Consider the following 18,630-nt stretch of genomic DNA (forward strand, 5'->3'; position numbering starts at 1 on the left):
TTGACACTTGTTTGATCTTTGTTAAGGACAACAGGAAATCCCCAAGACTCAGCATTTCCTGTGTCTTCCAATCAATGAGGTAATCTTTGCAAATGTCTCCATCACTTAGGCAGACTTCACCACTTTAATACTGATGGCAAAAGGAGACAAATTACAGTCATGTGGAACTTGCTCTGCTCATCCACAGAAGGAACAGACCAACACTGCAATGGTACATAGAACACCAACAGTTCTATTCCCAATTTATCATTTTAAAAACATTTTCAGGTCAGGTTCACAAGTAATTAATTCTTTTCTGAGGGAACTAGCATGCAATAATGGCTGAAAAGTAGTAGCTGGCTAAATAGAGAAATAGCTGAATTGTAAGGACATGCTAAAGGGAAATTACATAGCAGTTATTTGTTCCATGACCTAATTCAACAAATCACATTAATTCTAACATGCATGGTCTCATTTAATAAAAAGAATGCTTGCAAACTGTATATAGTACAGTTGTTGAGAGACAATAATGGCTTTAGTGCCAGACTGCCTCCACCACTTAGGATATAGCAAATTATTTAATTGCTTTAAGCCTTTTTCATTTACTTTGTAGCTTTGTTATAAAGATAGATGAGATGTGTATAAAATGTCTGGTCCACAGTAAGTACTTGAATGTTGGCTAGTATTATTAATCTATCATTGATTCGGACATAATACTCTGCTATCACTTCATATTTCAACATTTTTAAACAAATCAATGGTTCTTATAATTAACTGGCTATATTTTTTTCTTTATTAGTATTATATAAAATGGGCAACTTATAATTAATAGCTTAGATTTGATGAAACATGACAACTAACTGGTCTCTAAAACATGGATTTCACCTAAGTCTGCTGTCAAGTAGAGCTTGATAATACGAAGGCACAGGTTAACAAATTATGGTCTGTGGAACAAGTAGCACTAGTTTTCACAAAATTTTATTGGAACACAGCTAAATTCAATATATATGGACTATAGCTGTTTCATGCTATCTGGCTGAATTTGGTCATCGAGACAGAGATAGTATAAATATAGTAGGCTTTACAGGACATATCATCTAGCCTTTTTTTTTAATAGAAAAAGTTTGCCAACCTCTGGTTTAATGCAGTCTTCTCAGAAAAACACAAGTTCTGATTATATTTCTGCCTTTTCAAATCATTTTTCCTCTGAAATGGCCTCATATTGCTGAGATTTCTCAGAACAGCCAGAGAAGACAGAACCTTGTTTGGACTACATACATGATGGCTTCACATTTCTACTGGGATGAACACTTCCATATCACAGTTCCCTAGGCACGTGTATTTGTCTAGGAAAGAAAACTAAGGATATGTCAAGTAATTTTGAAAACAAAAGAATCTGAGATGAAGAAATCCACTTGTGAGTTATCTAGTGGAGCCAAATTCACAAAAGAAAGCAGAATATGATATCTAAGGAGTTTGTGGAAGGGTTAAAAGGAGTTTTGGTTCAGCAAGATAAAACTGTTCTTGGGGGGCCGGGAAGGTGGCTCAGTGGTAGAGTGATTGCCTTGCATGCATGAGGCACTGGGTTAGATTCCTCATCACTACATAAGCAGAAAAAAACAGAAGTGGTGCTGTGGCTCAAGTGGTAGAGTGCTAGCCTTGAGCCTTGAGCTGAGGGACAGTGCCCAGGCCCAGAGTTCAGGCCCCACAACCGGGGGGAGTGGGGGTGGGAGACTGTTCTTGGATTATACTGGATATAATATTAGCACACTTAATACTACTAAAGTGTACACTTCGTACTGGTTAAGATGGAAAATTTTATATTTTGTGTATTTTACCATAGTTAATGTTCATGTAGGCATATATACCTATCAAGGATCCCAAGGAGTTTATCTGGTACAGCCTATGGTTTCAGGTCGTATTCCCTCTTATCACAACCATTATTGTACTTTTTCTAAATTGCCTGTACAGTGCTACATATCTATTACATGACTGGAAACTCTATGGGGCAGTAAATGTCACATGACATACCCTACTACATTCATCACCTTTTTAAAGGTGGACTTGTAGTCCACCAATGTACAAATAAGTGAATGGAACAAAATAACTGTTAATAAATGGAAACTATGCACTGAAAATTCTTGTTTTTTTTCTATTTTAAGATTTGGTGCAAAACCACGTATGGTAGCCTATGCCTGTAATTGCAGCTACCTGGAGATTCAGATCTGGAGGACCATGGTTCAAATCGGCTAGAGCAAAAAGTTTGCAAGACTCCAACTCAACCTACAGCTGTGTTCAGTGGCAAGTACCTGTTATCCCAGATGTGGTGGAAATAATGATTGCAATCAGAAGGATTTCAGTCCAGGTAAAAAGTACAACTCTATAAATAACCAGAGCAAAAGGAACTGATGGTATGCTGCTCAAGCAGCAGAGCACTTGCCTGCCAAGTTCAAGTCCCAGTACAACAACAACAAAAGATTTTTTGCAGCAATACAATACAGGCTTTACAAAATGTTTGTATCATTCAACCTGATTTTGAAGTCACAGAACACAAAGAGAACTTCTCAAACTGTTGTCCTTTTAACTTTACACTGAATGCTCTTTTGCCCAAATCCTTACACAAATCATTCTATTGTTTCTTTCTTTTTCTTTTTTTTTTAAACTTAAGACAAGCCAGACGCTGGTGACTCACGCCTGTAATCCTAGCTACTCAGGAGCCAGTCCGTGAAACTCTTATCTCCAATAAACCACCAGAAAACCGGAAGTGGCACTGTGGCTCAAGTGGTAGAGCGCTAGCCTTGAGCTGAAGAGCTGAGTGACAGCGCCCAGGCCCAGAGTTCAAGCCCCACGACCAACAAAAAATAAAATAAAATAAAATAAAACTTAAGATCTTGATATGTAGTCCAGGCTACCTTGAAACTTGCAATTCCCTCCCTCAGCCTCCTCAGTGTTGGGATTGTAGATATGAACCAGTTTTCCTGGATTATTTTTTATCCCATTTTTAAATTCTAAGTTTAAAATCAAAGTAGTTTACCCATCTATTAGAAACCAGATTATAACAAACCACCTATTATTTTAACTCATGAAACAAAGTACTGAACTGTCATACATTATACACAAGTTGAAGAAACAAAAATTGAAATCTAAGACTTCATATTACAAACATGTTTTGTAGGTAATTGCATTAGTGTAGCAAATTATAAAACAATTTCTTGATGGTAAGTAAATGAATAGAATTTTAGTTATTTAGTTACATTATAGATATTATAAAGCTGAGAGAAAATTCCTAAGGAAGTTTTGTCTTCACTTTTGTGTATAAAACAAATTGTTGAACAAGTATATATATATTTCAGTTTTTCCAACTATGACCTCTTACAGCTTTAGAGTTTTAAAACTAAGTTTAATTATTCTAATGTAATTATTTACTCACTTATTGGAAAGAAAACATAAAGGCCCTTTTTCTAGTAGTTAAAGGACTCAGATGACCTATTCATGCAGTGAGCCCTCTCATATCCATAGACAAAAATGTATAAGGAAGACTAAATAAACATATCGTTCCAAAAATTAGTCAGCAATCTTGACACTTACACTGTAGCAGTAAGACTCATCAGCACCAATTCAGTAGCTCATTCCCACTATCCTTCAATACAGTCTGCTACCTCAGTTACTCAAGTTAACCTTATAAAAATCTCAGAAAAAATGACAGGTAGAATCACAAAAGCCACTTATTTTTAGTCTAAAATTTGAACTATGCAAACTTGAATATGGTTCCTTTTTGGTCTATAGGGAATCATACATGAAAAAGTTCTAAATTAAACATTTCAAATACCAGTTAATATATAGCCAGTTTTGAGGACTGATCCATTTACAATAAAGTAAACAATATTTTAAATATTTCAAAATATTTTATCTAAACTGTCATATTAAATAATAGCTATCTAATGCGTTGTTAATGTAGTGCAGCTGAGAATAAAACAGACCATCACAGACTCAAAAAAGGCTTTTCTATCTCGTATCTAAAATATTACTTCCACCTCCTCTTTCTGTCCATATAGTATTGTTTTTATCGTGTCCAGCATAGTATCTGACACCTAGGAAGTACTTATATTTGTTGAATGTTTAACAAAAATAGTAAGTATTTGCCTTTATCAAATTGCAAGTGCTTTAAGGATTAAAGGGATTATTAAAAGTTCACTTTCATCACAATGTAGAAATTTACTACAAGGTCAGCCAGCCCTGATAAAGGGAAAAGAAGGTAGAGAAGAGAAAAGAAGGAAAAACAGGAGAGAAAATTAAAAAGTAGCCATTTATCCAACAGTGATCAAGAAGCATAAGCAATTTGTTTCTTATGTAGTTCTGAGTTTTACTATTTAAGAACTTAAGACAGTCACTTCCTACTTGCTTCCTAAAAATACAATCCATCTAGCCAGCTATAAGGATCAAGACATCATATCTTACGTTTTCCAACATTTTCTTTGTTTAGCCAAAATGATCTGTCCTGAAAGATGTCTATTTGCAGACGTGCCCCTACTTACCTCATCTATTCTCTTTTATTTTTTGCCAATCCTGGGGCTTGAACTCTGGGCCTGAGGACTGTCCCTGAGCTACTTTTTGCGCAAGGCTAGCACTCTACCACTTGAGCCACAGCATTACTTCCGGGTTTTTTTGTATACGTGGTACTGAGGAATCGAACCCAGGGCTTCATGCATGCAAGGCAAGCACTCTACCACTAAGCTACATTCCCAGCCCCACCTCATAGATTCTCATTTCCCACTCATTTCATTGTTATACTCCAGTAGTACTATAAAAAACAAAACAGCAACAAAAACTATAGTTCCAGGCAGGCATGATAGCTCAAGCCCATTAACCTAGCTACTCAGAAGGATAAGATGAGGGGGCTGGATGGGGCATAGTTCAAGGCCAGCCAGGAAAAATTAAGTTCCTAAGGTTCCATTTCAACCAGTGGTGGGTGAATTATCCCTGATATAGGAGAGGCACAATGGCATACAACTGCCACCCTCAATACTAAGAAGTATACAATAGAAGGACTACAGCCCAGGCTAGATGGGCATACATCAAAACCCTTCCTTGAAAATGATCAATGCAAAAAGCGCTAGATGTGTGCCTCATATAATAGTGTATCTGCCTAGAAAGTTTAAGGCCCTAAATTCAATCCCTAGTACTGCCATACCACCACCACCCAAAATTTTAAAAACTGTAGTTCTTTGAGTAATTTCTGCCCCCTCCCCTCTCAGCACTGGATATATTCTCTTAAAACTTAGAATGTCCACTTCTGATCTGAGGGGCATCTCCTTGTCATCAACTTGCTTAGAACTTCCTCAACTCACCAGCTGCTCTTTCTCTTATTACATTTAAAACATTCTATTTAGGTAGATAGCTAAGGAATATTAACTATCTTAAATTTTTACAATAAACACACATTTGTTCAGAGACCTTTCCTTAGGTTTAATATGGAAGAACTTACACAATTAAGAAATAATCATTCTAGATTTAGGCAATTTTCTCAGTTTTTCATAGTTTCTTGGGGTTTTTTTGCGGGAAGGGGATGGAGTGGAGTGCTGGGGATAGAATTCAAGCGTACTAAGCATATATTCTACCACTGAGCTACACAGAGCCTCTTCCACATCTTTTTTTTTTTTTTGCTATTTTGCTACTCACCTTTATCCAGTTTCCCCTCAAAGCATTTAAGTTAAATTTCATAAAACAACTTTTAAGCCAGGGAACAGTGGCTCATGTCTATAATCCTAGCTACTCAGGAGGCTAAAATCTGAAGATCTTGGTTCAAAGCCAGTTTAAACAAACAAATCTGTAAGACTCCAAATAACCAGCAAATTGCCAGAAGTAGAGACATCGCTCAAGTGCTATCCATGAGTGAAAAAGTAGAGTAAGTGAAAAGAAGAATAAGAGGTTCCATGCTCACGTACAAAACAACAACAAAAAACCTTAAAAATAAAATAGTAACTTTTAAATTTGTATCTCAGTGCCTAGGACAGATGTCTAACACAAATAGCTATTTAATAAGCATTTGTTAACTATGTTTTTTGGAATAACTTCAAAGAAATATGTTTTAGGTTCCAAGGGAAGTAGTGCCTGTTACTGGATCTGCTCAAGGATAGTGAAATGATAGGAAGACCATATTAAAGACTCTTTAAAACATTAATGGCAACAGGTGATAGTTCTACAACTAACTACAGTCTTAACACGGTGGTTGAGATTCTGAGCTCAGGCAGATCTGGACCTAAATTCTACTTTAAAGGATAAGGAAATTTTTGAAGTCCCTTACTTGGAAACAGGGATAGAGAATTCTTAGAGTTGAGGATCATTAAGAAAATACATCTAAAAAGATAAAAACAATGCTTGGCACACATCAGTCATGAATAGATATTTATTACTATTGTTGTGCAGCATATAAAGTACATGTTTTATACAAGAATGATAAGGAGCTCCTTTTTTAATTACTAAAAGATAACAAGCTTGACAATCTACCTAATTCATATCTGAATCCTGCTCTGAACTTCACATTTCTCTTTTGTAAAATAAGCATAATTATAAGGGTTATTTCTAGGTCTGTTGTACATATTAAGTGAGATCAAGAAAATAAAGGTTTCAGTACAAATGTGTGACATATAAGCAGCAAATTTTGGGTGCCTTTACCTAGAGAAGATAAAGCTTTGGGGCTGGGAAGGTGGCTCAGTGGTAGAGTGCTTGCCTTGCATGCATGAGGCCCTGGGTTCCATTCCTTAGCACCACATAAGCAAAAAATGAAAAAAGCCGGAAGTGGCGCTGTGGCTCAAGTGGTAGAGTGCTAGCCTTGAGCTGAAGAGCTGAGGGACAGCGCCCAGGCCCAGAGTTCAGGCCCCATGACCAGACCCTGCCTCCCCCCCCAAAAAAAAAAGATAAAGCTTTGTATACACAGGTCTTTGCAATTTACTTTTTCATTTCCACCCATACTTTTAGTAATGATCTACAAATACCTACTATAAATTACATCTTATTCAGTTCTTGTTAACCTACTTACAGTGTTATGTTTCTTATTTTCCTTATTTTTGCTTCTCAAAAATTCCACACCTACTCTCATTAAAAATGGTAAGCACTGGGCTGGGATGTAGCTAAGCGGCAAAGCACTTACCCAACAAATGAAATGTTCTGGGTTCAATCCCCAGTACAAAAAAAGAAAAGACAAAAAAAAATTACAAAACAAAAAACCTAGCATTTTCCAAATGCTAAAAAGATATAAAACTGAAAGTAATATACCCAACTGTGTAGTTAAGCCTAGTAAAACACAAAATAACAACAATAAAAGAACTGGCAGAGGACTGGGAATGTGGCTTAGTGGTAGAGCATTTGCCTAGCATGAATGAAGCCCTGGGTTCGACTCCTCAGTATCACATAAACAGAAAAAGGCAGAAGTGGCCTTGTAGTTCAAGTGGTAGAGTGCTAGCTTTGAGCAAAAGAAGCTCAGAGACAGTGCAAACTCTGAGTTCAAAGCCCAGGACTGGCAAAAAAAAAAAAAAAAAAAAAAAAAGGCAGAAAACCCAAATAACAAAAGTGACAAATAAATACAGATGGCACTGATCCAACAAATTGAAGGTAAATATGAAGAGAAGTTGCCAAATTCTTAACCTTACTATACTCTAGCAGTTGTTATTGAAATTCTAAGAAGTTTCAGGAAATCTGAGTATTTTTTTTTATTTTTATTTTTTTTGGTTCGGTCGTGGAGCCTGAACTCTGGGTCTGGGCACTATCCCTCAGCTCTTCAGCTCAAGGCTAGTAGTGCTCACCTGAGCCACAGCGCCACTTCCGGCTTTTTTTCTTTTTGCTTATGTGGTGCTGAGGAATCGAACCCAGGGCCTCAGGCATGCAAGGCAAGGGCTCTATCACTGAGCCACCTTCCCAGTCCTATCTGAGTATTTTTTAACTACAAAAGACAAAAGTAAAGCCAGTTGCTGGTAGTGTACACCTGTAAATCCTAGCTACTCAGGAGGTTGAGCTTTGAGGATCATGGTTTAAAGCTAGCTCTGGCAGGGAAGTCTATGAGACTCTGATCTCTAATTAATCACCAAAAACCTGGAAGAGAAACTGTGGCTCAGGTGGCAGAGCAGTAGCCTTGAACAAAAATCCTCGGGTATAGCACCCAGGCCCTGAGTTCAAGCCCTACGATCAGCACTAAATAATCTTCACACTTTTATTTTTTACTTTTATTTATTTTTATTTTTTGCCAGTCCTGGGGCTTGAACTCAGGGCCTGGGCTCTGTCCGTGAGCCTGTCTGTGTTCAAGGCCATTTCCAGCTTTTTCTGAGTAGATTATAGGGTCCATGCCCTCTTGTCAATATTGTGAGTCATTTAGCCTATATCTTCATCAAGTAGGATGGTAGGTTTCAAAGAACATTACACTAGAATATGGATTACAAAGGACAAAGGTAGATGACCAAGGAATCTGGAAAGAATGATACTAGAGTAAATGTGAGGTCCAAATGACACCTTATTTATGTCATGATAGACTGGTTCTTCAGTAAAATGACCTTGCATCTCCCCTATAAGTCAACCCTCCCTTCAGAATAATGATAATAAACCAACTGCTATAGGAAATAGAAATAAAACCTCCATCCTGACACTATCCCGTTTGTGTTGCATTCTAGCATTAAATTGTGAGATATCAACAACTGATTAAAACAGTGTAAAGTACATTGTTAGTTTAATTACATAACTCACTTTGTGGAGCAGCCCTGGAGAAATGAAAGCAAGGAAGAAGAGCAGAATCTGCTAAAATGAAGTTCTGTGGAAGACTCTGAGGCATATGTTTGACAAAAGGCCAACCTACATGAAACTGTCAAAGCTAGGCTGACCTCTTTCTTCAGAGAAGTCTAAGAATGAAGTCATGTTATAACAATGCTATGCGTAGACCTTTGATGAAAGCCAGCACAGGGTCATATTTGTAAAACAACTAAAAAGCACGATGGACTGACTGAAAGCAATGCTGAAGTGCTATAGCACTTGCCCTACAAAGCACCAAGATCCTGAGTTCCAACCCCAGTACCACCAAAAGTTCTTTTTAAAATAAATATTCCTTTTTTTAAATTTAATTTTATTTTATTTGTGAACATACTGTACAGAGATTATATGAAATATTATATCTAGAATATATTTCCTATTTCTAGTCTTTTGGTGTAGGAATTCTGCACTCTCATCAGTAATTTAGAGATTATTGTAAGGGAATTACCTCCTATCAGAGAACCTTGATGGGAAGTGTAGTGGCACTAATGAATTAGTAAAATCCCAAAGTCTCTAAACTCTGCACCCATCCTTTCTCTACCCTCCAATCCGAACTTGGAGAGCTTCCAGTTTATATCATGATCTTTCAAATCACACAAAGATAAATTAACACATTTGCAAAGCAGAACATGAACCTTAAAATATACACAAAATAACAAATTTGTGTTCTCTTCTAGCATAGCTTCTATATTCAAAAGATTAAGTTTGTCTAGAAAAAAAAAAATCCCAGGCTTACAAGAATTAAGAAGTGAGAAAGCCAGACTTTTAGATCCAGGTCCATCATTAATTAGATAAGTAAGGTTACTTCAATTATGAATAATTCCTGAGCAAAAGATATAAGTATTTAAAGTACCTAAATTATAATTTCAGGCCTGCTCCTAAACATTTTTTTAAACTGGACTGAATCTACCATTAGCTCCTTTTTGAAACAATATATACCTATCCAGAAGAACTATCTCATTACATTTTTTGAGAAAATATTATCAATTCTATTATTTAAAAGCAAAAGACAAATCCCCATTTATTAAGGCCAACAAAATCAAAGCCCAAAAAAGATTCTAAAAAACACATTGGCTGACATGCAGAAAACTAAAAGTGGATCCCAGCCTATCACCATGCACCAACATCAACTCAAAATGGATTAAAGACCTTAACATTAAACCTGAATCTCTGAAACTACTGCAGGACAGAGTAGGAGAGACACTTGAACTAATAGGCACAGGAAGGAACTTCCTGAACAGAGTCCCAGAGTCATAACAAATTGGAGAGAAATTCGACAAATGGGACTACCTTAAAATAAAAAGCTTCTGCACAGCTAAATCTATCGCCACCAAGCTAGAAAGACAACCAACTAATTGGGGAAAAGTATTTACCAGCAATATATCAGACCAGGGGTTAACATCCAGTATATACAGGGAACTCAAGAAACTAATCCCTCCCAAACCTAACAAACAAATTACTAAATGGGCAAGGGAACTAAAGAGGGACTTCTCAGATAAAGAAATAAAAATGTCAAAGAAACACATGAGGAAATGTTCACCATCCCTGGTTGTGAAGGAAATGCAAATAAGGACAACCCTGAGATACCACCTTACCCCAGTCAGAATGTCCCACATCCACGAGTCAGCCAACGACAAATGCTGGAGGGGATGTGGAGAAAGAGGAACCCTATTACACTGCTGGTGGGAATGTACACTTATACAACCACTTTGGAAAGCAGTCTGGAGGGTCCTCAGAAAGCTAAAGATTGACCTCCCTTACGACCCAGTCATACCACTTCTAGGCATCTACCTGAACAACAGGAACCAATATACAAGGACACGTGTACCTCCATGTTTATTGCAGCACTGTTCACAATAGCTAGGATATGGAAACAACCCAGATGCCCCACCACAGATGAATGGATCCAAAAATTGTGGTATCTATACACAATGGAATATTATGCAGCCATTAGAAATGACAAAATAATGGCATTTGCAGGGAAATGGATGGAGCTAGAAGGAATCATGTTGAGCGAGGTAAGCCAAGAGCAAAGAGACAAACGGTACATGGTCTCCCTGATAAGTGGATGCTAAATCCAAAATGTTAGGTGTTACGACAAAATTAACAGGACTTAAGAAATAAAGAACTCCCACTCATCTGGTCAAACCACTACTAAATAACCCCATGCTGCTGATCATATGTATGGTGTATATGTGTACACAATTATATGTTATAGACTGTGATAGACAATTTGCTCCAGGAAAGTTAGAATGAGCTTGTGACTTTAAATGAGCATCATTATTCCACAATACTGTGAAATTTGGGAAATTATGTAATCACTTAATCATAAAAAAAAAAAAACCACCAGAAAACTAGAAGTGGTGCTAAAAAAAAAAAACCCACCAGAAAACTAGAAGTGGTGCTATGGCTCAAGTGGTAGAGCATGAGCCTTGAGCTGAATTGTTCAGGGACAGCTCCCAGGCCTGGAGCTCAAGCCCCATGACAAAAAAAAAAAAAAAAGAGAGATCTTTCATGCAATTGTTTCTAACATATTTATAAGATTATGTCTTTGTTGCCTTGTATGTCCCTCCCCCATGGTATAACCCCTGCTTTCACTATATATGATGTTGGTATATGTGGAGGGGAAGGGAAAAAACAAATTGTTAAAACAGGGATACAGGAGGACCCATTGCAACAATGAGATGTACAAGTGGTTATGTCAAAAAACGAACTTTACAACTTTGGTGTGGGGGACGGGGGTGGAGTGGAGGGGGGATATGAAGGGATGGGAAGGGGAAACAAAGCAGGAGGCTACAATGCTTGATAAGAAATGTGCTCATTATCTTACCCATGTAATTGTAACCCCTCTGTACAGTATTTTCACAATAAAAATATATTTTTAAAAAAAACCACATTGGCTGATGCCTATTATCCTAGCTACTTGGAAGGCTGAAATCAGGATTGTCACAGTTCAAGGCCAACCTGGAAAAAATATTTACAAGACCCTAGCTCAACCAATAAAAAGCTACGTACAGTAACATGCACTTGTCATCCCCATTACACAGGAAGTATAAATGAGAGGACAGTGGTCCAGGTTGGCCTGTGTATAAATGTGAGACCCCACAGGAAAAATAATGTACCAAAAAGCTAGAGACAAGGAAGAGTTAGAGAGCCTGCCTGACAAGCACAAGGCCCTGAGTTCAAACATCCTCCCCTCAAAAACACATGCTGACTGTAATGATCACACTTTGTAGAAAAGATAAAATTTAACTTCAGTACTAAAAATGAAACTTTTCCAGGTGAATAATGAGATGGAGTAACAGTGAGTATGCTAATTTATCAATCTCAAAAGCATTAGAGCTAAAACATTTTCCACATATGGGAGTTTCTTATAAGGAAAAAAAAATGTAAGAGGGACTCCATTAATTTAAGCTGCCTTACATGGCTGTATATGTAAGTTGAGTTGGCCTATATGCCAGAAAATCTGGCAAACATAAGCAGTAGAACAGACCTTTTTTGTAAATAAAGTTAGTTCACATCAGATTACAGACACATAAGAAATAAACTTCTACCTTATCAAGTCATTTTCTATCAGTGTTAAAAAGTATTACAGCAGAGGTCAAAAGAGCTGGTTAGAAAAGGAAAAATGGTCAGCATGTTAATGAACCTATATCTTAGACAATCACTTCACTTAGATGACCACTGAACTTCTCTGCACATGATCTAGTATAGAAGACAACACATAAATACTACTAATTAGACTGTGTGCTATATAATGCTAAACATGACTATAAAATGCTTCATGGCTTAATATATTTCCACAAATACTCACTTAATAAATTCTCATAACAACCTTGTGAAGTACTTATAGATAAAGCACTTGGTATTCTCATTTTACACAAAACTGAAAAAGTGGCAGAGCTGGATTGAAACCTCCACTATTACTGCTCTACACCTCACCTGTGACACTTTCTTGCTAGAGTCAAATCATAGATGCAGGTATCTGGACTGCACCTCCAAGAATAAGCAGAATTTTGATAGGTAAAGATACCTACACCATTGCTTTCCAAGAAAAACAAAATAACCCAAAGTTAGGACACAGTAGAGTACAATGTTGGTTCATTAAAGCACACAGTGCTACAAGATGGGCTTAAAACATAGGGAGAGCTTTAAAATCTTACTTGGTGCCTAAGTGACCCTTTAGGCAATGAAAAATCAAGTAGTTTGGTAGACAGAATCTCCGTGTGTTTTGGAATAAACACATATTACAAAAGAATGACCTCATTTGCAGGGCTTAAATTATAAGGCAATGCTAGAGGGAGATTTGATTTTCAAAAGTCTTCATCAGGACTCTAAAATGTCTAAAAGGGGAAATATTTGAAGGCTATCTCTATAGTTTCAGTATAGGGTTCAGCGATTCTCAGAGCACTTGGTGTGATGGTCCTCTACAATATAAAAATAAATTTTAAAGAGAAAGAAAAGAAGAAAGGAAAGAAAAGGAGAAGGAGGAGGATGACAAAAAGGAGGAGAAGGAAGAAGAAAGAAGAAGAAGGAAGTAGTCCCCTATACTATCCCACCTGCACAGTAAAATAATCTTAAATTTTGTTGTGTTTTTTCTCTAAACTTACCGAATCTTCAGGAGGTCTCTGGATTTTCCCCCAATCCACAGAAGGTCCCTTTTCTTGCAAAAATCTATGAAATAACTTCCGAAATCCTTCAAAATCTTTCTCAGTGTGCTATGAAAACAGATGTTGTTACAAATATTAGGATGTTTAATATTTAGTGTACAAGATACAAATTACATTTAAAACGCTTTAAATGAAATTCTTTCACTATTAGAATATAGAGTAGACTTTTCCATATCTTAACTTAAAATTAACCAAGTAGAAAAACTAATAGGAAACACATTTAAAAGAGTACAAGTCAAGGAAGTGGCACTGTAGCTCAAGTGGTAGAGCGCTAGCCTTGAGCTGAGGAGCTGAGGGACAGTGTGCAGGCCCAGAGTTCAAGTCCCATGACCATGGGGGGGTGGGGAGAAGTATAAGTCAAGAATCTTCCCTACCTTCCACCAATATGATGTAATCTGAAAACCACTGGTTCATGGGAATTTCAACCAGTTTTTTTGTTGTTGTTGTTGGTCGTGGGGCTTGAACTCTGGCCCTCAAGCTCAAGGTCAGCGCTCTACCTCTTGAGCTACAGTGCCACTTCTGCTTTTCTAGTGGTTTGTTGGAGATCAGAATCTCACAGACTTTTCTGCGCGGGCTGGCTTTGAACCATGATCCTCAGATCTCAGCCTCCTGAGTAGCTAGGATTACAGGCATGAGCAACCAGTGCCCAGCTTCAAGTAGTTCTCTACATCACTTACCAATGTCTTTTTCTACTTATAAGTGGAAATTTATCTTTGCTAAAAAGAACAAAAAGGAAAAAAAACCCAAAGCACAGCCAATCTAAAAACACACAGAGCAATAGGACAGAAATTAGAATTAGCTTTTGTAATAGGCCAATTCTATTAGATTTGGTTTTAATTAGCTTTATTTTTTGAAAAGGCAATGTAAATATATGATTGATACATATTTCTCACTAAACACTGGTAACCATTTCTCAAGTGGATGACATAAAAATACAGACTATAATTTTGTCCAGATTCTTTTTTGATTTTTATAATTTCCTAGACTTTAGAGAAAAAAAGACCTAGTGACTTTACTATGGGAAAATGTTGAAAAGCCTTAATTGTCCAAGAATGCTACTTTTTAATGGATGTTATCATATGTCCTACACTTCTTTTAGGCAAGACAATCATCACTAGTAGCAACTAAGTATGTTGACAGATGAAGCAAAAAACACTGTAGAATCCTTACCTTAGACTCATGTGATGGGGCCGTGGTAAGTATTTTGTCTAATTCCTTCTTCACAGATAATTCCAGTTCTTGTCGAATGACTTCTTGGAACTGAGAAGCACCATCTTGAGACATTGCTTTGCTAAGATCTTAAAACAAAAACATAAAATTGTGAATTGAAATTTCAACCATTTAAAAAAGTTTATAAGTTAAAATGGTGTTTCTGGTGTTCTGTCAAATTAAAAGGGCATGATCCTATGGTTCTATGATTGTCTACTGAGATCAACCAATTAGTACTTTACAATAATATGGGTTCAAGTTTAATGGTTTACTAGATATTCTTTAAGAGTATATACAGTACACTGAACACTTTGGGGTAACTGAAGCAGATGAAAACAAAAGAATCTGCATTTGGGCATATAGTTCCATTTATGACATTTCCCCAGTAGACATCAAAACTAGAGAAAAAAATTAAATTTAAAATAGCTGGGTGCTAGTGGCTCACAACTGTAATCCTAACTACTCAGAAAGCTGAGATCTGGGGATCATGTTCGGAAGCCAGTCTGAGCAAGAAAGTCCATGAGACTCTCATCTCTAACTACCAAAAAGCTGGAAATTCATGTGGTAGAGCACTAGCCTTAAACAAAAAAAGGTCAGGCCCTGAGTTCAAGCCCAAGGACCTCCCTCCCAACCCCTCCTCCTCAAAAAAAAACAAAAACAACAACAACAAAAAACTAAAAGACATTAATATGGGCAGGTTTTTTATATCCTTATTGAACTGCTGTCTAATAAAATACCTGGATGGGTCTGGAACTTCCCCTCTTCTTTAGGCAGTATTAGAAGGGAAATCATTCAAGTTTCAAATCCTTCTTGAAAAGAACCCCTTGGGAGACAATGGAATACAAGCACCGCTACTTTCATGAATCAACATTGTATTTTGAAAGGATGCAAAACTACCTGTCCTATCTGGTCCCCACTTTTAGCCTACTTTTCACTGCTTTCTTGTATTAGACTAGACTGTCGGGACTTTTGATATAGCTGGACATCTCTGTGAGAGCTGGATCTCACTAAAGGTGACAGCGATGCCTATTAAATGAATGCAAACAAAAATTTAAAAATTCAGAAAATGGTCTGGGATGTAGCTCAGTGGCAAAGCGCTTGCCTAGCAAGTTGCAAGGTCCTGGGTTTGATTCCCAGTACTGAGAAAGACAAAAAAAAAAAAAAGAAAGAAAGAAAGAAAGAAAGAAAGAAAGAAAGAAAGAAAGAAAGAAAGAAAGAAAGAAAGAAAGAAAGAAAGAAAGAAAGAAAGAAAGAAAATACAGTTAAAACAAAAAAAAAAATACAGAAAATAAAAATATTCCCTTACCCCACCCGCTCCCCAGGCCAAAATACTTTTACAAAAAAAAGACACCAGCACAGGTTGTTGTACATACTTTACTATCTTGAGAATCATCTTTCTTCTCATAATATGAAGTAATCAGATTATTTGTCCTCTTCTATCCTCAGTTAACAAATTTAATATCATTTATAACAGTATTTAAACTTGTATTCAACATCTCATTTGCTATCTAGTTATTTCTCCAAATACTCTAGTCACTTTATTTTTTTTTTGTCGTAGTCACTTTATTTTTTTTTTGTCGTCGGGCCTAAACTGTGGGCCTGGGCACTCTCCCTCAGCTCTTCAGCTCAAGGCTAGTGCTCTACCACTTAAGCCAAGCACCACTTCCAGCTTTTTCTGCTTATGTAGTGCTGAGGAACCTAACCCAGGGCCTTATACATGCAAGGCAAGCGCTCTACCACTGAGCCACCTTCCCAGCCCTAGAGTCACATTTTTGTAAGACTAAAAAGTTCCATATACTATATACTATAAATTCATTGTCTATAAATTAGAAAATACATACATAGACAGAATTAAAGTGAACAAAATATTTTAAAGAAAGTTGAGACAAACATTAGTAAGCTACATTGCTTCCAGGGCAAGTTGTTCAATTTAGATAAACTCTCTTACTCCAAATATGTACATTTTTAAAAACTATTACAAAAATGAGATACATAACATGGCCCTTCAAAACCAAAAGGGGCAGGGAGACAAGGGAAATTAGTGACAGTACATTAATTCAACTCCAAAGTAGCCCATTTCTAACTGCTTTTTTTTTATAGGCATAAACCACAATACAACTAAGTTTATATACTCCAGGAAAATTACTAGTGACCCAACACTGTGGCTTATAAATAACTTCTTTGTGAGCAAACAGCACCATACATCATATACGTTCCATGAATAGCCTAACGCTATGTAAGTATGTAACGCTATGTAAGTAGTTTTGATTATAATCTGTAAAAATCTATGACAATCGATGAGCATATTTGCATAAACTATGACAAGGAATTAAAAGCTCTTACAACACTAGTTTAAACTTGAATTACTATTATACCATCCATACTTGTTTATCTCTTGGCAGACTTAGTTGCAATTTAAAATTTGTCACAGGTTAAATCTCCCTACCTGATTCCTCATATATTCCTAAGATTACTCTTCCTCAATTGTGCCTGATGCCTCATGTATTCCTAGGATTACTCTTCCTTAATTGTGCTATGTTTGTTTGCAAGTGTTTCTTTCTGCAGAAAAGAACTCCTTACATAGCCCATGCTGGTCTCAAACTAGTGATCCTTCTGCTTCAGTCTCCCCATATGCTTGGATTATAGACATATACCACCATCTCTGGCTTCAACAATCTTAAAGTCAATTCCGATATTAATGTTTGGAACATAATTGGGAGAAAAAATCTATGAAATACACTGAAAGAAAAATCTCTGCATAAAGAACTGGTTTTGGATCATACCATTTTATTTTTTTGCATTTGAAAAACTTTTTTATTGTTATTATAAAGGTGATGGACAGAGGGGCTCCTGTTACACAGGTCAGATAAAAAGTACATTTCTTTTTGAACACTATCACTTCCTCTTGCCTTCTCCCAGTTTTCCCTTTTAAAGCAGTTTCAGAAACAGCTATAATCTTTTATTTTTCTTTTTTGGAGACAAGATCTTACTATTATAGTCTAGGTTTATTTTGAAATTCCTATCTGGCCTCAAATTCACAATCCTGTGCCTCTGCCTCCTAAGTGCTAAGATTATAGGTATGTCTTATCACAGCTTCCTTTTAGAGTAGGGTGGGTTTTTTGTTGTTTAATTCAAAGACAACTACACATTTGCTGATTTGTTCCTTAAGTTAGATGTGAAGGCCAACATTCCCAAAAAAACAGTAATGGAAACATTTACTTACACTCTGGGAAAATGCCAGCAGGAGAAAAACTAAATATAAGTGCAAAATTTAAAAATAGCTATATGGACAGTTATAAACAACTATAGAGGCCCTTTGTGCTAAAACCACAGCCTGTCTACCTGGTTTAGGTACAAATCACACAGAGCCTACCATGTCACCATCTTACCTATCAGCTTAACTAAGACAGGCTGGCTGAAAGATCACGTTATCTGTGATCTTTGCCAACTGTAGCAGGTCCAAACCTCAGACAGATTCCAAAAATCCCAACTACAGGCTCAAACCTGAGTTGTGAGAAACATTCCTAACTTTCATTTGTTTGACAAGCACAAAATACACAGAAAGAACAATCTGTATTCTTTTTACCCTGTTTACAAATATAATCAGCTTATACCACAGAAGAGCTGGTTAACTCTTCTACCACATTTCTGCTGCTGTTTTCCCTTTCCTCCTCTGGGCAAAAATCTGCTTTAGTGACTAACAAGAAGGATGGGCCTTAAAAAAAATAAAGAACAAAGGAAAGTGCTTAATTAAGCAAGAATAGCTACTTTAAACACCTGGGTCGGATCTAGAATGCTCAGGGCTAGAACCCTTTGTTGTTGTTCCTGTTGTTGCAGTGACCTCCTATCCATTCTGGATTTTAAAAGATTTTAAAAGGCCTGGATTTTTTGGTAGGAAAAAAAAATAGACCTTAGAAACTTCTTTGGGTTTTAACAGTCTTGGATTACACTTCTGGCAATGACAGTAGTTTTTAAAGAG

General features: G+C 36.8%; 1 protein-coding gene across 3 annotated transcripts in view; it reads right to left on the reverse strand.

The window, feature by feature from the left end:
- Positions 1–18,630, reverse strand: part of LOC138839050 (UTP--glucose-1-phosphate uridylyltransferase) — a 48,621-nt gene that overhangs the window by 17,397 nt on the left and 12,594 nt on the right. For 2 of the 3 annotated variants that reach the window (XM_070038703.1, XM_070038705.1), the window contains exons 2-3: positions 14,613–14,740; positions 13,383–13,490 (exon numbers count right to left, since the gene is read on the reverse strand). In XM_070038703.1, coding sequence (XP_069894804.1) covers positions 13,383–13,490; positions 14,613–14,740 — 236 coding nt within the window. Of the gene's footprint in view, positions 1–13,382; positions 13,491–14,612; positions 14,741–15,388; positions 15,459–18,630 lie in introns of those variants that run through there. The other variant, XM_070038704.1, reaches the window with a different exon arrangement.

The sequence above is a fragment of the Dipodomys merriami genome, unplaced genomic scaffold (genome assembly GCF_024711535.1).
Source record: "Dipodomys merriami isolate MVZ:Mamm:240054 unplaced genomic scaffold, mDipMer1.0.p SCAF_290, whole genome shotgun sequence".
Lineage (NCBI taxonomy): Eukaryota > Metazoa > Chordata > Mammalia > Rodentia > Heteromyidae > Dipodomys > Dipodomys merriami.